We start from the raw sequence: 18,635 nt of genomic DNA, 5'->3' as shown, positions 1-18,635 counted from the left end.
AAATCTGGATCCGCATCTTGATCAAAATCTAATCCTTTCGTCCTTGTCACATGTCCAAGTTCTCCACCAAATTTCGTCTGAATCTGTCCACAACTTTTTGAGATATGGTGTTCACAAACAAACAATGACAAACAGACAGGGGTGAAAACGTAACCTTCTTCCACCTTCGGTAGGCGGAGGTAAAAAGGACAAAAAACAAACAATTTGACCAAAAACAAATTGACAGATACGTGAGGTTTGGAATCAAAATCGATATTGAGCATAAAATAGAGGTGGCTGTGTGGGAGAAACAGCACTGAAATGTGGTTATCCTCAAATGGGGTTGTCCACAAAACCTGGACATTTTAAGGTTCACCACATCTGGAGAAGTACTAATGCACATTTTATAATGCAGAGAAAGTTTAAGGTTTATAATAGCTTGGATCTATATCAGTCATTTACTGATTTATATCAGTCAGTATGAGCTCTGTAAAATAGGCTTTGCCAACAATTCACAGATACCTCGTGGGGAAGCAGGACTGATGGTTTCTTTGTATACTCCTCTCTACCCTACCTATAGTGCTTCAGATGCGACTACAGCAGAGACGTCATCAGGAGCAGCTCGCCACCCAGGGAGCCCTACCCCGTGAGTCTCCAGCTTACTAGAGTGCTTTGTTTACAACATCCTCACTCGTACTTGCATTTGTTTCTGGCACCATGACACCTCACAGCTCACAGCTCACTTGCACCTCCTCTTTTGATGTGTAATCGGAGACTGAAGCAAAATTTTCCTCGAGTCTAGACTCTAGACCATCACAACGACCCGATATTTGCGCAAAACTTCATTCACACATGAGTAGATAGTAAATGGGGTTTCTGGGACTCCCATTCAAATGAGTGGGGGGAAAGGGAAAAAACTTTCTGACTCAAGCTCCAAAAGCCCAAAATAGGAGACTGATTTTCTCCCCACCTATCCCCCTTCCCTCCCATACAAGCAAATGTAAAATTGAGACTGATTTTCTCTCCACCTATTTCCCTTCCCTCCCGTACAAGCAAATGTAAAATTGAGACTGATTTTCTCCCCACCTATCTATCCCCTTCCCTCCCATAAAAGCAAATGTAAAATTGAGACTTGAAAGATTGAGACTTACTGATGAAAACACTTCTTCCCTTATTTTCATTCCACTCAGAGCAAACCAACAAATATTTGCCCATGTTCTACTTTAGGGAATAACTTCATTTTCTTATAACATTCATTTCCATCGAGTATATTCACAAAGAATACCTTGGAACTTGGTTCTTGGTTTGTGTCTTTGTTGAGCAGAAATGAAATGATAAATTTCTCTTAATGCTCTTATTTGACCACCTCCTGAGCCACATATTTTGAGATTGTTATAAATTGTTTTTCCATTGTTTAATTGATAACCATCAAAGTTTTCAGTCCATTCAAGGATATTAATTTTTTCTTTACATCCTCCAACTTATTTGTAATTACCATAAATTCACTTATTTGTTTTACCTACTTTTACCCCGGTTATTTCTTCAATAAGACTTATTGGATATTTCTCACATTCTTTATGTTTCCCATTTAAATACCAAGGCTGATTACATCTCCTCTCTTTGGTTTGGTTATTGCTTGGTTCTATCATTTATAAATCAGTAAAAAGACGGTGGTAGCCTGTTAAAATTCCCAACCCAATATCTTAACACTTATACTTATAACCATAAGGGAGACTATTGATTCCATTCTCTAAAATATGTCTTTTATCATCACAAGCTCCTAATGTTTTCTTATTTATCTCTTCTGTATATAATTGATGTTTATAACTTCTTATTGTATTTATTTTTCTGTACTCTTCCTTCTTTAAGGTGAAGCAGTTGTAATAATCTTTCAAGTTTATTGTTTCTTTGATTATACTTTTCTTTAATCCCTTTCGCTTCTTATCACATCTTTCAATGTTATTATTATCAATATATGTAAAAGCATAAGACTTTGATGTCAATCCTATAAATTCACTCATGACCTTCCCACCAAATTAATCTTTAAACTTACCAATAACCTTTTTATTATTTGTTGAAAACAACACATCACCTGACTTATAATTACTTGTATCATATATATCAATATTATCAAACATATCCTCATATACATCACTTGTCTTAATTTCTAATATAAAACTATCTGTATCCATATATAACAATGACACATTATCCTTGTACTTTGATTTTAAATTATTATAGTAATAGTCATACATTAACGACTTTGACACGTCAAGAATTGATGTTCCTATATAAATAGGTTTATCCATTTCAATACTCTCTTTTTTTCAAATGAATAGCACAAAAGTTCTCTGAAAACACCTCCGCTCACTCAAAACTTGGTCTATTAATTAACTTTGAAACCTGTTTCCAAGATGTAGCAAGTCTTATGTTTTGTCGATTCCTCACATTTTCCATAGTCTTTCCAAATACAGCATTATTCATTAATTTGTAAAAGTCCTTCTCAAAATCTGTTTTTGCTTCTGTTCTCCTTTTTGTATTAAAATCAATACACTGTACTTCTTTAACCAATGACTGTTTAAATTTCAAAATCTGATGAATTTTCCTCACTCTCAACCCAGCAGATAAATATTGTCTCAAGTTCCTTTGATGCAAAACATAACTTTCTTTATCATTTATTGTTGTAAGTAGTTTTTCTGGAGATTTACCTTTTATATTAAATGACTGTTGGTCATCACTTAACCATTCTTTTCTTGGACTTTCTTTATCAGGGGCATAAGGTAGGTCTTTATGTTTGTGATGAAGTTCTTCTGGATATTTTAAATCAACCTCAAAATAATATCCAACTTCAGCTTCATCCAATTCTTTTTGAGAGGAGACATGTTTGTGATGAAGTTCTTCTGGATATTTTAAATCAACCTCAAAATAATATTATTATGACAGACTGTTCTAAAAGTTTCAAACACATCAGCCAATAACAATACATCAGTTATAAGATACAAATCATGATATTCTCCAAGATTCTTTAAATTAAACTTCTCCCAAACCTTTTTAGCTGGTGTATAATCTCTATCGGAAATATGAGTTTTCTTCAACTTGCAATAGAAACTTTTCCTTGAAGGAAGTTGTGTTTCTTTAAACTTCTCAAATGAATCCATGTAGTCATACGGATCTATTCCCTTTTATGACAAGAGATCAATCTCTTCTTGCTTTGAGAACTGTGATATAAGATTCGGTAAGTTTTTAATATTTGATGCTAAGTTAGATAATGGACTTGCCATGAACTTGTATGTGTCAAGAAATCTGATATGGATTATGGGGGATGTATGAATTGTTTTTGTGAATGAGATGTATTTTTTATGTGTTAGGAATGGCAGAAATATCTCCAGATGTCTTTAAAAGTTCATTTGTAAATAGATGTGTGTCATAGTGAGCGTTGTTGTGAAGAAAGACAGGAATAAAGTTTGGGACCTTTAATTAAGATTACAATGGGAATGAGCTGGACCTCTATATTTTCCAGTAAGATGACAATGATCCCTAACTTTGACCTCTCACTCAATTTTCTCCTCACAAATATGACAGATACTGTTCTTTCTAAATTCCTTTTTCTCTCCCTTTGTTAATGACATTGGTTTGTAGGTTTTAACCATTCTTTCTCTTAGTCTGGTGCAGTCTTTTTCCAATCGTCTTACAAACTCCTCTGAGTTTGAGCATCTTCTCCTCTATAAAGTTCTAACTTGTTGTATTCATCACCAACAGATGATTTGATGTAAAAACAGAAACCACAAGGAGTATGTTTTTGATATTTATTTGTGTATGATTTATTTGGATTTGTAGAAACACTATCTATCTTTTCAAGGATACTTTCAAAATCAGCATATATCACAAACGGATGTTTTATAGATATGTTAAAATCTTTGAATGATATGTTTGAACCTGCTTTTGCTAAATTGATTACGGTTGATTTAAGATGACTACAATGTTTCGAATGCTGACTTTAATCGTTCTTTTGTGTGAAAGTAGTTGAGACATCTCTTGTGTAGTTGTGATTTGTTTAATCTTGATAAATTTTTGATGAAAGCATAATGTGATTTTTCCTTTGAAGTAAAGTAGAGAAGGTCAATGTGTGTTTCTTCATGTTTATAGTTGTTTGAAATTTTTAATATCTGAACTTTGTTTGTATCCGTTAATCCATATACATACATTAACAGGTAGATTATTCATTTTCTCAAATTTAGGAATATCTCTCAATGACATTGGAAACTTTAAATCTTTAACATTTAATGTATTCTCATATTTCTTATAATGTTCAACCCTTTCAGGCTTCCATTGTGGAGGATGTAAGTGAGCAAGAACAGACCATAGAAACATTAATTATCTTTGTTTTGAATATTAACAACCACTTTCTTAAGTTTTATCTCTTTTGGTAAATCAATATAAGAAGAAGCTTGAAGAGGATCTGATTTTAAGATGTGTATATCTAAAAAGATTATTTTTGTAATAGCAAATCCACTACCTACTACAGTGTTATCAACATCTTGTTCTTGTCTCTGGAGTTCATCGTAAACATCACATCTTACAAAATCTTGAAATGATGAGATAAAGTGAGGGTTTGTCCTCATACAGGGAGTAGTTTCATCGCCTTCTCTTACCATATTCAATTTTACTCCCATATAAAACTTAAAAGTTTTCATTTCACTTAATGTGTTTTTAATTATTGTTTCAATACTTTGTTTAACCATATCAACAGCTGCCATGATTGAAGATGGTCCAGGGTCTTGAAAGTGAAACAATCTTATTTTTATATGTCCTTTAAATGCCCCATCAGTGTTTTCAATGGAGAATTTAGTGGCACTTTCCCTTTCTTCATTGTTCTTGTGTTTGCATGATTGAAGGTGTTTATTATAAAAAAAATTTAAAGAATATCATTATCACATCTATCACAATGTTTTGTTTCTTGGTCAAGTGGAAATATTTGTCTGAAAAGATTGAATGTGTTTGTTGGTTTGAAGGTGTTTTTTTATAACATTTATATTCATGATTACAAACATCGCAGTACGTTGTATTCACCATATTTATACAACAAAACTTTGTTTAAAATAAAATTTTCTTGATGAAAATTCCGTTTAATTTATAGGTGAATCTGTGTTTAAAACCATTTTATCCTCCAACTTTTTTCACTTAATAAATACAATGTATCAAGACACAAAAGACAAGTTTCAATCAATCTCTTCATTTGTAAAAGATACTGAGAAATATGTCGAGGATTTAAAATTGAATAAAGATAAACATAACAACTATTGGATAAAAACAATTATGGTGAATAATATGAGTTCTTCAATTTCCTTCAATGGAAGGGCTTTTAGTATATCTGGAAGAATATTACTGTTGAAGTAATAAAATTCTTACAGAATGGTGTTTATCAATCATTTCAAGTCCAAGAATTAAATTCCAAGTGTTATGGTCAATGATGTCTATATGTGTTATTTCAACTCAACAAAAATAAAATTTTTAATGACATTATTTATAATCCAATATAAATGACTTATGTTGGAAAAGATGGTTCTCTCTTTGGTATATCTCAAAAACTGGATATTGATTTATCAAATTATTACACAAAGGCACAGGCTGAATGACAGAAATATAGTATAGTGAAAAAGATCAAAGGTATTACAGAAAATAAATAAATCTCAACGCACCGAGGAGGAGAACAAAGAATTGGCAAGTCTATTGGAAATATATTATGCGTCAAGACTATTAACATCGGTTTCAGGGAGAAGATTTAAATGAGAAATTGGAGATGAAGAAGGGAAAGAAGGAAAATATTATATTATTGATGTTGGTGTAATTGACTTTAATTAAAGCTTTACATTTTTTTTCTTAAATAAATGGAGGACAGAGTGAAGACATTTTTAAGGATTGTTTATGTTTTAAAAATTAAGATTCGAATTTTCATGTTGGAAACTAAAAAGGTTTTTGCACTCTGTAGGAATTTTTAAAATAAATAAATGAGTTATTGTCTAAAATGTAAAAAGAAAACCAAGGGTTAAAAATATCTCGTATGTTCAAAGTAAAAATAATAGGGTTATACAAAAAGGTACATGTTCGGTGTGTGGCTCAAAAAAGAGTGAATTCATCACCAAACACAAACGAGGGGGAGAGATACAAAAGTTTTCATCAGGAAGTAAATTTACAACAACTGGAATACCAGGGGAATTACATCTACCAGGGTATTCTTTCTGTGGTCCAGGAACAAACTTGGATAAAAGATTAGATGAGGCAGACAATCCTAAACCATGGAGTGAACCCATCAATAGGGTTGATGAAGTGTGCATGAGGCATGATATTGATTATGGAAATAGCACAACATTGGAAGAAAAACACGAAGCCAACAGAGAAATGTTGTATAATTTGTCTCTGATACAAAATTCAACCTTGAGAGAAAAGGTTGATAGGTTCATTGTGAAGAAGATGATCAGTGCTAAATTGAAACTTGGGCTTGGAAGTTCAAAAAACTTATAGGCTCTAATGATGTCATTAAGATTGAAGAGCAATTAGCTGATTAATTACATAAACCAATAATCACAAAGTTCCATAGAAGGAAGGTTTATTCCAAGGAAGTTAATTATATCTGGTTTGCTGATTTAATTGAACTCGATTATGATAAGGGGTAGAAGTATGCTTTAACTGTTATTGATTTGAGGAGTAGATATGCATGGGTTGTTCCTTTGAAAAGCAAAACAGGTAATACTCTTATGTTAGCTTTCCAACAGATATTCAATAAAAGCAAGAGAAAACCTAAAAAAATTGTGGACTGATGAGGGTACAGCTTTTTTCCAACAAAACATTTATGAATTTTCTTAAAAATAACAACATTACATTATACAGCACCTTTAATGAAGGAAAAGCGGTTGTTGTTGTTGAGCGTTTTAATTACACTTTAAAAGAGAGACTATATAAAAAATTCACTCAACTCGGTTCTCAACAATGGTTATCTTTAATTCAGGACATTGTAGATAAGTACAATGACACGATTCATACCTCAACGAAAACTAAAACATCAGAAACATTTACAGAATTAAAATATGAAAAAGAGATTAATGTCAGAAAGCCAAAGTTCAAAGTTGGTGATTATTGTAAGAATATACAGGTGGAAATCTCATTTTGAAAAAGGTTATACCAAGCGATGGACAAATGAACTTTTTTAAATTGTTGATGTTGTCGGTACAGATCCTTGAACTTAAAAATTATGTGATTTTATGGGGGAAGAGATTTTAGGTTCATTTTATTCAAAGGAATTACAAAAGACAAAGATAAATTGAAAAAATTGTTTTGACTCCATCCTTTTTAACTCCACCCCTTTTTGACTCCACCCACACAAGCCACTTCCACACAAGCCCCACCCACATAAGCCACATCCACACAAGCCCCACCCACATAAGCCACATTCACACAAGCCCCACCCACATAAGCCACATCCACAACCATCATATCCACATAATTAGTGATTAGTTTATTAGTTCCCACACACATGTTTATTTAATTTTTAAAAATTGCTCCACCCACACAAGCCCCACCCACATAAGCCCCACCCACACACATAAGCCCCACCCACTCACACAAGCTCCACCCACCCAAGCCCCACCCACACAAGCCCCACCAACACAAGCTCCACCCACACAAGCCCCACCCACCCACATAAGCTCCACCCACACAAGCCCCACCCACCCACATAAGCTCCACCCACACAAGCCCCACCCACCCACATAAGCTCCACCCACACAAGCAACACCCACCCACACAAGCCCCACCCACCCACATAAGCTCCACCCACACAAGCAACACCCACCCACACAAGCCCCACCCACACAAACCACACCCCCATGTGTGACCCCACCTTTGACCCACCACCCCCCTCATCCCACCCCTACCCTTCCCCACACACATATGGGGAGGGGAGGGGAGGGGAGAGGGATGAGGGGGTGGTGGGTTGTTGGGGGAGTGCACCTTCCCCCCAATCATCACCCTCCCCCAACCCCCCCCCCTTTCCCCATTACATCTACTTTATTCTTTTCTTGTAATTCAAAATCATATAATTATAAGGAAAGTATTTATAATTAAACAAAAGTAATAACATTGAACAAAATCTTCTTTCGCAGCAGTCTGATGGTTTGTTTTGGTTTTGAAACTCGATCAACATATTCTGTTCAAAACAAAGAGTGAAGAACAATTAGGGTATATAAAGATGATTATATTATGATATTAATAAAATAATAAATATAACATTTACCTCCAGAAGATAGTGTCGTGTCAGATTCCTCCAGAAGATTGAGTTATGTGTTTGGTTCATCCAGACAGGTGCTTAAACTGAAAAATAATAACAAGTGGTGCCAGGTAAACGTTTTTAGCTAAACGTTGTTCTGTTAGTGTTCTGCTGATTTAAGATATAACCATGAGAGACATGGACACAGAATACTTCCTCATTTTCACAGCACGACTGTGCTCTTAAAAGCACTTCCCCATTTTACAAAACCGAAGGAGGGATAGCCCTTTCTTTCGTGCTTAAAGAGATAAAGTGAATACACTCGATGGAAATGAATGTTCGAAGAAAAAATATAAGAAATTGTTATAAGAGTCAGTTTTTCCCTTTTCTCCCATTCATTTGAATGTGAGTCCCAGAAACCACATTTATCATCTGCTCATATGATATCGTGAAATCATTCGATGGAACTCACAGGTATACTTCTCAAGTACAAAGGCATAACTGTGTTCTGTTCATTTTGAAATGTGGAGGTTGGTCGAATTTTGAGCAGGTGTCATTCATTCCGAGAGTCCTGATTTTGGACTATGGTCTTTAACTGAAGGACTTGGCTTTATAGCGTGGAGATTGATTTTACATGAACATTATTATATCCCATCTAAGAATGCATTGGTGTTGGGCCTAAAGGTCTACGTGCTACAATATAAAGGGAGTCCCGATGTTTTCTCTTCCATATCTTGTAATGTATCACATTGCAATGATACACTTGTAAAAGGCCATTTGGTCCATCATACCTGTGCCTTGTTCACACCTCAGCACTCTGACATATTGCAGGTAGTGTTAATTATACAATTGACCCACTGCTGGGAATGTTGTCTGCACACAATGACCTACTCTTTTCGAATGACATCTTGGGATTTTTTACTTTCACAACAGTATATATATATATATATATATATATATATATATATATATATATATATATATATATATATATATATATATATATATATTTCTACATCAAACGCACCTCCTGATGGTTATGGTGAACATTGCCACAAATTACGTCTCACACGGTAAAACTGCATAATCCGCAAAGAACAACCATCCGTCTGCCACCCAGACGACTGTTCGTGCTAATGCAAACTATACAACCAGAAGACAGGTGATGTGATCGACAGGTAAATTGAAACATGTGGAGTGTGACGAGCACTTCCCAAATCTCCGCTGAACATAGTCCTACACCAAAGCATCACCTCCAACCCAGAGGCGTCGGCCCGGTGACTCTGTCAAGCAGTCAAAGATTACATGGTCAACATCAGTTAAACATCAAACAGAGCCACCAATCTGGATGTTGGGCTTATTTACCCTCATCAGGATGACATACCAATAAAGATGACATTAGTCGTTTACATCAGACACGTCCTGACTGTTATGGTGAACATCGCCACGGATTATGTCTCACACGGTAAAACCGCATAATCTGCAAAGAACAACCATCCATCTGCCACCCAGACAATTGTTCCCGCGAATGCAAACCATTCAAACAGAAGGCACGTGATGTGATCAGCGGGTAAATCAAAACATGTGGAGTTTGACGAGCACTCCCATAATCCCCATTGTACATAGTCCTACACCTCTTTCTGAAGCTCTATAGGACTATGTCCAATGTAGATCAGGGGAGTGCTCGTCACACTCCACATGTTTTGATATACATATACATATACATATATATACATATATATATATATATATATATATATATATATATATATATATATATATATATATATATATAATTGTGTGGGAGATTCCAATCATCTTAGTATTATGCTGTGAAGCCTTTCCTTTGATTTCTATACAATTCCACACCCCTTATTGTGCCTGGTGTTGACTTAACGGTTAGGGTGGTGAGCTTTGGATCCGAGGGTCCTGATTTCAAATCCCGCTCAGTTGTTGAATTAATACCAGGTGGGGTTAACTCAGCCTGTCATCCTCTTGAGGTCGGCAAAATGAGTGCCACCATGCTGGTATCCTGTGTTGGAGTGGTGACCTGTCCAGGATTGTGCCCAATAGCCAAGGAGACTGCTAAGTAGCACCAACGTTCTGCACAGATTATGGTCCCAATGGAGGGATTCTTAAGTCAGTGTGTTACCGAAAAACCTATCACAGATGGACAGACATCCAGACGGACAATCTGAAAACAATGCCTCCGCCGACTAGGCATAAAAAATGTAAAGGATGTCAGGATGTTTCTCCAAAAAGTATGTAAACAAGGTAGTGATGGTCACAAGAAATGATAATGTGAAACCATCCCTACATCTTTCTTTGAATAATGGTTGTCCCTCGAAAAGACAAAGTTAAATCGACAGCCCGACATCCATCCTTTTGCATTTGAAAAATGTTTTTAGTACTTTTTTCTTTACTTTTTCTTAGAAATACTGTATATGTAGATGTTCTACTACTGACTGATTTACAAATGTTGTACAAACTTTATAGACATGCTCACATTGTAATGGTACTGTACATACTTTATAGATGATCTAACATTCCAAAGAGTACGTGCTTAATAGAAATGTGCGTGGGTCATTGTTGTCACCAACTTCCTGTTTATATTCCACCATTAACCACACCCATATAGGTCATTGGAAAAATGTGTCTTGCGGCCCTACCCCCATCAGGCTGATTGACAGTCATAGTCCCACCCACCCTTCTGATCCCTTCCGACTCCTTTACAAAGGAATGCAGTTTTGCATACTTTTTCTGGAATCCTTTCAAACTATTACAATCATGATAGCAAAAGATGCTGCACAAAGTAAAACTCTGCCGGATGGTACCAGTCATTGCCATTGAGAGAGGCAGCTCAGAAAAACACCATCTGAAGATGATGATGATTATTATGATTATGATGATTATGAATGAGAAGAACATTTGCCGGTTTTGATCAATATCGGTTTTTTGCTTTTGCCATTGTCTGGAGTCCTGAAAAGTGATCCCTCCCTCGATTATCAGCTGAACAGACCAGGTAAGCTCTCATATGTAGCCTTCGCGACTTTTTAGAGGATCTACTCCAACTTTAGTTTTGGATATTGCAGGTGGGACAGACATATTTTTTTCTGCACCATCCCCACATAGAGAGTGCTGGCACACTCTCTGGTGTGTGTGTGTGTGTGTGTGTGTGTGTGTGTGTGTGTGTGTGTGTGTGTGTGTGTGTGTGTGTGTGTGTGTGTGTGTGTGTGTGTGTGTGTGTGTGTGTGTGAAGCCTTTCCCTTGATTTCTATACAATTCCACACCCCTTGACCAATATCCACCAAATGTTGCATACGCGCTGGGTACCAGGTCAAGGGCATAAAATATCCCCCCTTCTCCGCAAATAAATTCTCTATGTGTATGTGTGTAATTGGAAAATCTTAAAAAAAAACTAGAATGGCACTCTTCAGCTGATAGATATGCCTCTGCCCACATTATTATATCATTGCCGCATCCCAACCAATGATGCAACCAACAGCCACAGGCTTCACTCGATAGAGAGAGATTACATCATTATACATACTTGTACCAAGTTTTATTTAAATCTCCGAACCTACATTCAAAAAATTAAATAATCCTGGCTGCCAGACCATATGTCCGATAGACAGGTTGATATTTAAAACATATCTTCCGAGTCATGAGTCGATCATAATTGAGAAGTTTCACATCAATTTATAAAGCGATTGAATAGAAATAAAAAAATTAAGATTTTCGTTCAATCCTATATGGCTGTCAGACCATGTGACCTATCAATTATTCGTGAACACCCTGGTATCCCCAAGACTTGTGGAACATGTGTGCGAAGTTTCCCCTTAATCTGTGAAGCCGTTCTGGAGAAGAAGATTTTTATGTTTATTCTTCAAAAAATCATAGCTGCCAAACCATGTGATGTATGACATCATCAATTCCCCCCCCCATACAATTTACCCCCCCATACAATCAGATAAAGTGTTTGATGTATGCAATTATGACGTCATAACGAAACCACCGATGATATCATAAAAAATCACTACCCCCACAAGGAAATTCCTTTTTTCCAACATGGTTGTCACACCACATGACCTAAGACATCATAATTATCATTAAAACATTCTACATGAGTTGGCGCATCTTTGGTGAAAATTTCATGTCAATCAGATAAGCGGTTGCAGAGAAAACTGAGAAAACTATCACGGACGGGCGTATGGATGGACATGTGTGGACAGACAGGCGGACATATGGATGGACTGACAACCCGAAAACATGGTGCTTCTGGTGACTTCGTCAGAAGCGGCATAAAAACCGTTGGGCCAATCTCCACCAGATTTTGCTTACATGCTGGGGGTACCCAGGGTCATGTCATGGGCACTACCCCCTCCCCCCACAAGGAAATGATCAGCATGTCATGGGCGTTTATATGTCGGAAATCAAGTTACGTCCGAAAATCAAGAAAGTGACCCCTTATAGACCCCTTCAGACCCCGATTTTTTTTTTTATGCCATGAACAAACTTTGGTACATCCCGGGTAATGAAGGTTGTGGTCAAGTTTCATCAGAATTGCTTGTGTAGTTTCTGAGAAGAAAGGAAATACCTATTTGGGAGGGGGGTCAACCTCCGTTGACCCCCTTTGGGCCCGACTTTTTTAATGCCATGAACAAACTTTGGTACGTACACGGTGATGAGCGTTGTGGTAAAATTTCATCAAAATCATATGTGTAGTTTCAGAGAAGTTGAAAGTATTTGCGGACGGACGGACAGACGCTGCACCATCCCATAAGCTCCCCGGAACTACGTTCCAGGTGAGCTAAACATGATGCTTAAATCATGAAAATGATTCGTCGTGTTCACACAATTTGTCTACATTCTATATTTTTCGCACAATTTGTTCGTTTTAAACCAGTCGTATTTTACATCATTTTTATCCGAAGCGTGCACTGAACTTTATTGCAGTTGTTGCAATGGAACTTACGTACGCAGACATGTACACAGATCAGTATGCTCACATAATATATCACACACGGAAATGGAAGGTGGCAGTATAGCTCTCGGCGCTGTGAATTGGAAGACGTTATTAAAACTCATTTCCGACATTGGGAAAATGATCGATTCAAAGAAAGGTGCAAGAATCGTACATGAAGATGTGGACTTTTAAGTGGTTCAAACCGCTTCAATATCTGGTATGTCCTTCCTTCCATCCATCCATAAAAAAAAATGAAGAAGAAAAACTTTTATAACCCACCATATGTTTGTTATAAATAGTTTGTTGTTGTTTTGTTTTTCTTGTGTTATTGTTTCGTTTTTATGCCTCCGCACTAAGGGTGCCGGAGGAATTATGTTTCTGGGTTGTCCGCCCGTCCATCCATCCGGATTTTCGTTTACGCGATAACTCAAGAAGCAAATTGTCAAATTTCATCAAACTTGGTAAAAAGGTAAAGTAAGACAGGGCAATTAAGTGATTAGATTTCGGGCCAGATGTGATAAAGGTCAAGGTCAAACTGAAATTTTACTGTTTACGCCCTAACTCAAGAAATATTGGACAGAATTTCATCAAACTTGGTACAAAGGTAAAGTTAGACAGGGCAATTAACTGATTATATTTTGGCCCAGATATGATAAAAGTCAAGGGTCAAATATGTCAATACTCAAGTGTTTGTGCGGGAGAGCGGAGGCATTCCCGTCGACTGCGCGCAGTCGAATTACTCTAGTTCTTATGTTAATGTTTAGTTTGCATCAATCCAGTAAGGTCACCCACCTGTTGGGTAAGTAACCGTTAGTCCTTCATGGGGCTACTTTTTATGCAGTGTCGACGCTTTACTGCACAGCTTCCTTCGAACATGGGTGTGATTTTTTTTTCTTTCTTTTTTATTTTCCAGGATGTTCGACAATATAACACATTGCAAAAAAAACGGAGGCGGCTTCAAAAAAGCAAGCCGGCGGGGACGATCATCTGTTTTTTTTTATTTTACCTAAAAATTATGAATTTTTTATCAGCATGCTATGTTTCTATATACCTTGGCTTTCAAAAAATGTAGATTGCATGTGGTCGTTTTCTATATCGTTTCCACTCTTAGGTCCACCACACTAGCTGACGCAATAGAACAAGACCATCTGCGACAGTTTAATCTGTGTAATTCTTCATAATTGTGTAATGTGCGGCAGTTTACCACTGTCGTTAACAAGCACCATGCATCACAGCGAAGCAACAACAAAGCATTAAGCCCACCACACACGAGCTGATGTTCACCTCGGTGATGCAACTTGACCGTCCACGACGACCCTTGTGCAATTTCGTTTTCTCGTGGACTGCCGCACACGACATGACTGTCAATTATGTTCTTGTCAGAAAACAAATTCTGATGAAGAAGAAATGCAGGGAGAGGATGAGAAGGGTGAAAGCTCTGAGTACTGTTACTTTGGCACGCATGCTAATAGGACGCCATGCCCAAGAGAAAGAAGTGGCTGGAGGAAAATCCCTGGTGGAGAGAAAGCTGGCTCAGGTAGCATTCAACAACTTGCTAGTGGAATTTGCTGCACAACTTATTCGATATTTGGTAACTATTTCGGGCAGTCACTCGGGTTGATTAATACTCTACTGAAGCAAAATTGGAGAAAGTCCGGAGTTTTTGAAGGATTTTAGCCCTTTATCGCATTTTCTCATTCTGACGGCGATCCCTCGATAACCAAACATGTAATATTCGTATTAAGTGATGGTGCATGCTAAATCATTGTATGTCGTTGCCTTTTTAAACTCGAGGATTTGCCACCATCAGTCCATCACGGGCCCGAGTTGTGGAGCCCACCATTTATCTGGGTGGTCCCAGATATGTCCCTCTGAAAAATAAAACACCTCTCCCTAATGAGTCCTGCACACTGGGATGAGGCCAAAAGTTCCCCACATCAAAAAACCCTTTAATTGGTCAACACATTGTGCCACGCTGGCGATCGTCGTAGACTGCTGCACACTGTGCGCCTGAAAACCTTGTTGATGACGGTCGTCAACCACTGCCAATTACACGAATATCAAAGACTTTCACAGACTAAACTATTGTACTGCAGATTGTCTTGTTGTGTTGCGTCAGCAACAGTGTGCAGTGGACTTTAGGTGTTTAAACCAGGTCGTGAACATCTGGGAGGTGGAAGAGGAGATGTTTGCAAGGTTTTTAAATTAGAGAAAGGAGACGTGGACAGTACTGCTATTTTAGACAGCGATTTTATATACAGAAGCGTAGAATCCAAATAGTTGAATCACCGGCCTCTCGGCTAGCAGTTCGGCCACTTGACGTGACCGATTGTTTTTACTTCTTTAGTATGATCATGTAGACACTATAATTGTAGATTGAGTAAGAGCCATTTGATTGCAAAGTCCGTGGCTTCATGTAGTTCAACAAAGAACCCGATTAATCTCCTTTGCACAAAGTCCTGCACACTATGTGTAGGTCTGTCTGTTTGATCTTGATGACCACAATATCATACTGGGCTTTCAATTAGCTTCCTCGTGTGCACAAGGTGAACAGTCCCATACGTAGAGTTTGCAATCGGTTGAGAGCACTTCAGTTGATCAAGCGAGAGTCTGTGTAGATCAAACCAGCTATTATAAACGAACCATTAGCTAGTCATTAGCCATTTACCAGCCATTATCTAACTAGCCATTCTAAATTGATGTCCTTCCCCATTGCTGGCAAACTCTTTTTGTTCATGTTGGTTCAAGCTGCTCATTGCAGAGTCCAGGATGGTGTCAAGGTGTTTGGTATGACTGGTCTTAGCCCAGACAGGTGCACAGTATTCCACAGTAGGATACACCTGAGCAAAGGTAGACATACATAGCTTGCACGTACCGGCTGTGTCGGAGTGGCGACCCGTCCAGGATTGTGCCCAATCGCCAAGGAGACTGCTTAGACAGCATCAACACTTTGCACAGGGTATGGTCCCAATGGATGGATGGATGTACCGGCTCCCCAGTTTGTGCTTGCAAATTTGTGGATGATAGCCATCTTGGTCTTAGTTTTCTCGCAGACTATTTTCACATGTTCTTTGTACACCAGGGCTGCTATCCAAAGTGACTCCAATATATTTGGGATGTGGTTCAAGGTGGACTGGCTGACTTCAGAAGGAGACGTTTAATTTGGCATGAGCCAGATGATAGCTCAGGTGGAATGTGTTTACAGGGGTTTTTGACGTGTTGGATCAGAATCTCCATTTTGTGAAGTATTTCTCCAAAACGTTGAAGTCATCAGTGAGAACTTGGCTCACATCATCGGGTATACGCGATTTGTTAGGCAAGGGCAAGGTTGTCAGCATTGGCAAACTTCAATGAGGAAGTCACAGGTAGGTCACTTATGTATATATCAAGTAGCATGAGGGCTAGCACCTTCCCAGCTCGCTCACAAGATAGCCTAGAGGTATGAACACTCTCCTCTAAGCTGTTTAGTCTGGGTTTGAATCCCACCCAGATATAAACGGTCACCCTGGTGTTTCGTATTTAGGGTGAGTCATCAATGTGTGTGCCATCCCTTGGATGGATATTAATCTGGGTGTCCCTTCTCTTGGAGAATGTCAGATACCATGGTGTCCTTCCCGAAGAGTAGTCGAGCTATCACCCCGTACCCTAAACAAATTACAAATTCTTGCTCTAATCGACATCAGCGGCACCGTTGTGCCCCAGCAAATGATGCTACCCACAGCCATGTGCTGCAAACCAAAGAACGAGACTACTAGAGAGTTCATTGAACACCTTACTCATGCATTCATGAGAAAAATGACATGGGAAGGGTCTTTTAAGCCCTTACTTTGCATTTTCGAACAGAATCTATGTTCGTTTTCTTTGTAAACCTTGCATAACAGGTGTGATAGTAACCATACGAAGCCGATGGGTCATTTTTTTTGACTGCCAGACAGGCAGACAGAGTAAAGAAATTATCTCACTCCTCTGTACGCATGCGCGATCGGATCGAATTCAGAGCCAACGTACTGCTTAGCTACTGGTTCGTTTTCCGATTCGTGTTCGAAATATAATATTCGCATGAAATTAAGGAGTTCCTCGTTCATAAACTGACATTTGGAGACAGACAGACAGACAGACAGACAAAGTGAACCAATTGCATAACCCCTCTTTTCGCTGTGCATGTGCAGTGTCATAATAATAATAATAATTATAATAATAAGCCACATACTAACATTGGCCAAACGTTGGAAGTGGTTGGAATGGTCAGTTGGAACGTTGAGCCATTGTCAGTGTGCGAGCTGGTTTGGTCAATATTTCAACACCTGTAACAATATTTTATCCCTATTGTGTTTACTTATCTTTCTGTCCTCGAAGTGCTGTCTCATTAAATGAGTGCATCCACCTCGCATGTGCACACAGCTTCTGTAATTGCCTGCAACACCGGCACATGATATTTGCTAATGAGAGAAACACGACCCAAAGACTGCTTACTTAAGTGACTTATCAAACACATCACACTATAACAAGCAGCTACGATTACTAGATCTTTGGTTTAAAAAAAAAATGATCACGACGGAGTGTTTTGATGCATCTTTACACCACCGAAATAACCACTCAATTACTGACACCTGCTCTATGTGATGGCGATGCCAAATTGCACGCACAAATTGCAAATGCCAGAGCTTTTCATTTCCAAAATGGAAATGCACCGTGTCTCTCGGCCTCGTCTAAAACATCTTTTGGAGGATGCTGCCAAAAGCCTTTTCTCATTCCTGTCCTTTTCGATAGTTCACAATCTGACGGTTCAGCAAACGCTGCATCACGCGTCCTTATCCAGCGAACTTGGTCTCGGTTTGATGATCAGATTAAAAGTGGATCACGATGCCAATGCAAGTTTTGTTTGAAGCAAGCCATCCTCTTTGTTCCAAGCATCTTGCGGGTTTGAAATGGACTTCCGGCCACCTTCACTGAAAGGTAACATGGTCTATTATCACCAGGTCAGAGCACAAGCCGTGCTGAAAAACTTTCCATCGCTTCCATACGGCGCTAGTCGAGCACACGGTAATGAACGATTTAACGTTTTGGGAAGAGCACTCTCCTGCTGTAGACAATCATGTTATTGGTTCCCACTTAAAGCAATCTTTGGATCTTTGAATCACTGTAAACAGCCAGCACATCCAGAATGGGTTGTTCTGACACTTCATTGACTTATCAGCTTTATATGAAGCTGGGTGGGATAAATGGGATAAGTCTTTGTGATCTCAATTAGAGATCATTGACTTTGTGTTACTGGCCTACAGGAATTGTGTTGCAAAGTATACTATGGGATCTTTCACATCTACATTACAGGTGGAACTGGTGGGTTAATCTACTACCACTTCTATTTATTTTACAGCCCAAGCTATTCCCACCTTCTCATGGGATGGGCCAGGTAAAGTTTTCAGC

The 18,635-nt window shown here is 38.2% G+C and overlaps 1 protein-coding gene across 7 annotated transcripts in view; it reads left to right on the top strand.

Annotated features, from left to right (window-relative positions):
- Positions 1-18,635, top strand: part of LOC147011824 (myocardin-like) — a 142,802-nt gene that overhangs the window by 33,970 nt on the left and 90,197 nt on the right. For all 7 annotated transcript variants that reach the window (XM_085857123.1, XM_085857124.1, XM_085857126.1 and 4 more), the window contains one exon: positions 560-625. In XM_085857123.1, coding sequence (XP_085713249.1) covers positions 560-625 — 66 coding nt within the window. Of the gene's footprint in view, positions 1-559; positions 626-18,635 lie in introns of those variants that run through there.

Source organism: Eptatretus burgeri, chromosome 15 (genome assembly GCF_056783735.1).
Source record: "Eptatretus burgeri isolate ZD-2024b chromosome 15, Ebu_testis_v1, whole genome shotgun sequence".
In the NCBI taxonomy this organism is placed as follows: domain Eukaryota; kingdom Metazoa; phylum Chordata; class Myxini; order Myxiniformes; family Myxinidae; genus Eptatretus; species Eptatretus burgeri.
This window is presented reverse-complemented; position numbering and strand designations above follow the sequence as displayed.